Source organism: Perkinsus marinus (assembly GCF_000006405.1).
Source record: "Perkinsus marinus ATCC 50983 genomic scaffold scf_1104296974070, whole genome shotgun sequence".
NCBI classification, from domain to species: domain Eukaryota; phylum Perkinsozoa; order Perkinsida; family Perkinsidae; genus Perkinsus; species Perkinsus marinus.
The window spans coordinates 521-2,420 of record NW_003201233.1 but is presented as its reverse complement, the minus strand read 5'-3'; the positions used below and the strand labels follow the sequence as shown (position 1 = coordinate 2,420).

General features: G+C 34.3%; 1 protein-coding gene across 1 annotated transcript; it reads right to left on the bottom strand.

The window, feature by feature from the left end:
- Window positions 1-197: 197 nt before the first annotated feature.
- On the bottom strand, window positions 198-1,324 carry Pmar_PMAR001625 (conserved hypothetical protein). Its single transcript, XM_002765946.1, has 7 exons — window positions 1,198-1,324; window positions 1,076-1,146; window positions 850-1,008; window positions 750-803; window positions 576-704; window positions 457-518; window positions 198-384 (listed from the first exon to the last, which is right to left on the bottom strand). The coding sequence occupies exons 1-7, from the start codon at window positions 1,313-1,315 to the stop codon at window positions 324-326; spliced, it is 654 nt and encodes a 217-aa protein (XP_002765992.1). The 5' UTR covers window positions 1,316-1,324; the 3' UTR covers window positions 198-323.
- Window positions 1,325-1,900: the final 576 nt, after the last annotated feature.

The following is a 1,900-nucleotide window of genomic DNA, read 5'->3' as shown; positions in this document are numbered from 1 at the left end:
TCATTGGTTGGGGATAATGAAGGGCTTATTATATGATATCATTGGTTGGGGATAAAGAAGGGCTTATTATATCTAATCTGTTACACCTATTTACTGTAAGTACAGATAGTAACTAGTCATATAACGATGAAGATGTTTATGTTATTAATATCATATACTATTAAAATATGATGGTAAACACTACTAATGTTACAAGTGACTAGTGACTCAAGAAGTATTAGTATGACGCACAGTAGTAGCACAATGAGATTTAAATGAACATCAGTGATTAAGGTTATGATAGGTTAATAGTAGTGTGTATACACCACCGGGTAGTACTCATCTCACTCATCAGCATCGTCGTCGTCATCTTCTTCAAATGAGCCAGACCAGAACAAGAATGCTCTAAGATGATAAAGTGGTTTATTCTCCTTCTTATTGTTGTTGTTGAACTTGATTTATGTTAACTTATATTACCTCACAAACTCAGTAATTGACACTGTCTTATCCGAATCGATATCCATCTCAGCGAATCGGGCCTATTATTAGAGTAGCATGATGATGCTAGTTATCATTATTGTTGTTATTATTATTACATTGGTTAGTTCATTCTGTGATGACATACCAGCGGTATTACATAGAGCTGTCCTCAACTCTGATGCATCTATTTCACCCGAATCATCGGCATCTATTTCACGGAATATCAATACTATCTCCATCAATCCCTAAATTATTATTATTATGGTATCCTTATGTGATAATATTACTACCTCTTGAATTTGATGTAGATGATGTGGTAGATCATCATCACTTGGCCAATGCATCTAATAATTATAATACTAATACGATAATACTCATAATAGTCATTACTTTATTCAATACAATATCAATACCAGCAAAGGGTATGAACATTTGTATAGAGAGGGTTACGCTAGGATTCTTCTTGTTCCCGTTTGCCTTATTAAATACTGCGTTAATATCAGCTGATGATAATCCAAGTAAGCCGAGATCCTTCAATGCCAATAAACCCTATAGAAGAGGAGAAGGATGATGATGATTATTATTATTATCATTGATATATGATTAGCCTGCTCACTTGTTCCCGAGTTATATCATCACTACCATTACTTCTGTGATGGATATATTTCTTGAAAATTTGCATTATATCTGCAAGACAAGAGTTGCATTAAATTGTATTAAGGTGTTATATTAGAGTACTCCTGGTTTTCTGCATCTTCAGTAAAGAAGCTGTTAATCCCTTACCAGCTGTCGACTTCTTCTTAATGAGTTTATGATGAGTCTCCTCATTATCTATTGTCCCTTCTGCAAACCTCATCTTTAATATTGGGAGACAGCTGAGAGGATAACCCTATATACAATGTTTAGTACATACCGCCGCCTCCGCCTCTACCTCCTCACAACACTACATCAACAATAGTGTACTACGAAACATACTAGAATTCAAATAACATTCAAATAATACGCCTTATCACACCTGTAATAAGACTATCATTACTCGACTGTTACTAACAAGCAACGAGAAAAAAAACTACTACCATCAATACCACCGCTAATAAGCAACTACCAAGGAAAGACGAACAAGTTAATATATGAGTCATCCAAAGCTTAACGTAGAGTATGTCAATAACCAAGTAATGAGGATGGATATAACTATTTGACAATAGGTATTAATAGCAGTATTAGACGGAGCATCATCATCATTAAAGAAAGGAGGAGTAGTAGGCACTATAGTAATAGTAGTAATGGTTGGATATTCACAATATATACCAGGTATGTGGCCATCAGGTATGATATCATTAGATGAATAAATAGGACTAGTTATATTAAAAGTAGAACATAGACAAGTTAGAGTATCATTAGCATAACATAGTCTACCAGCAATAGTTTGCCATGATTTACA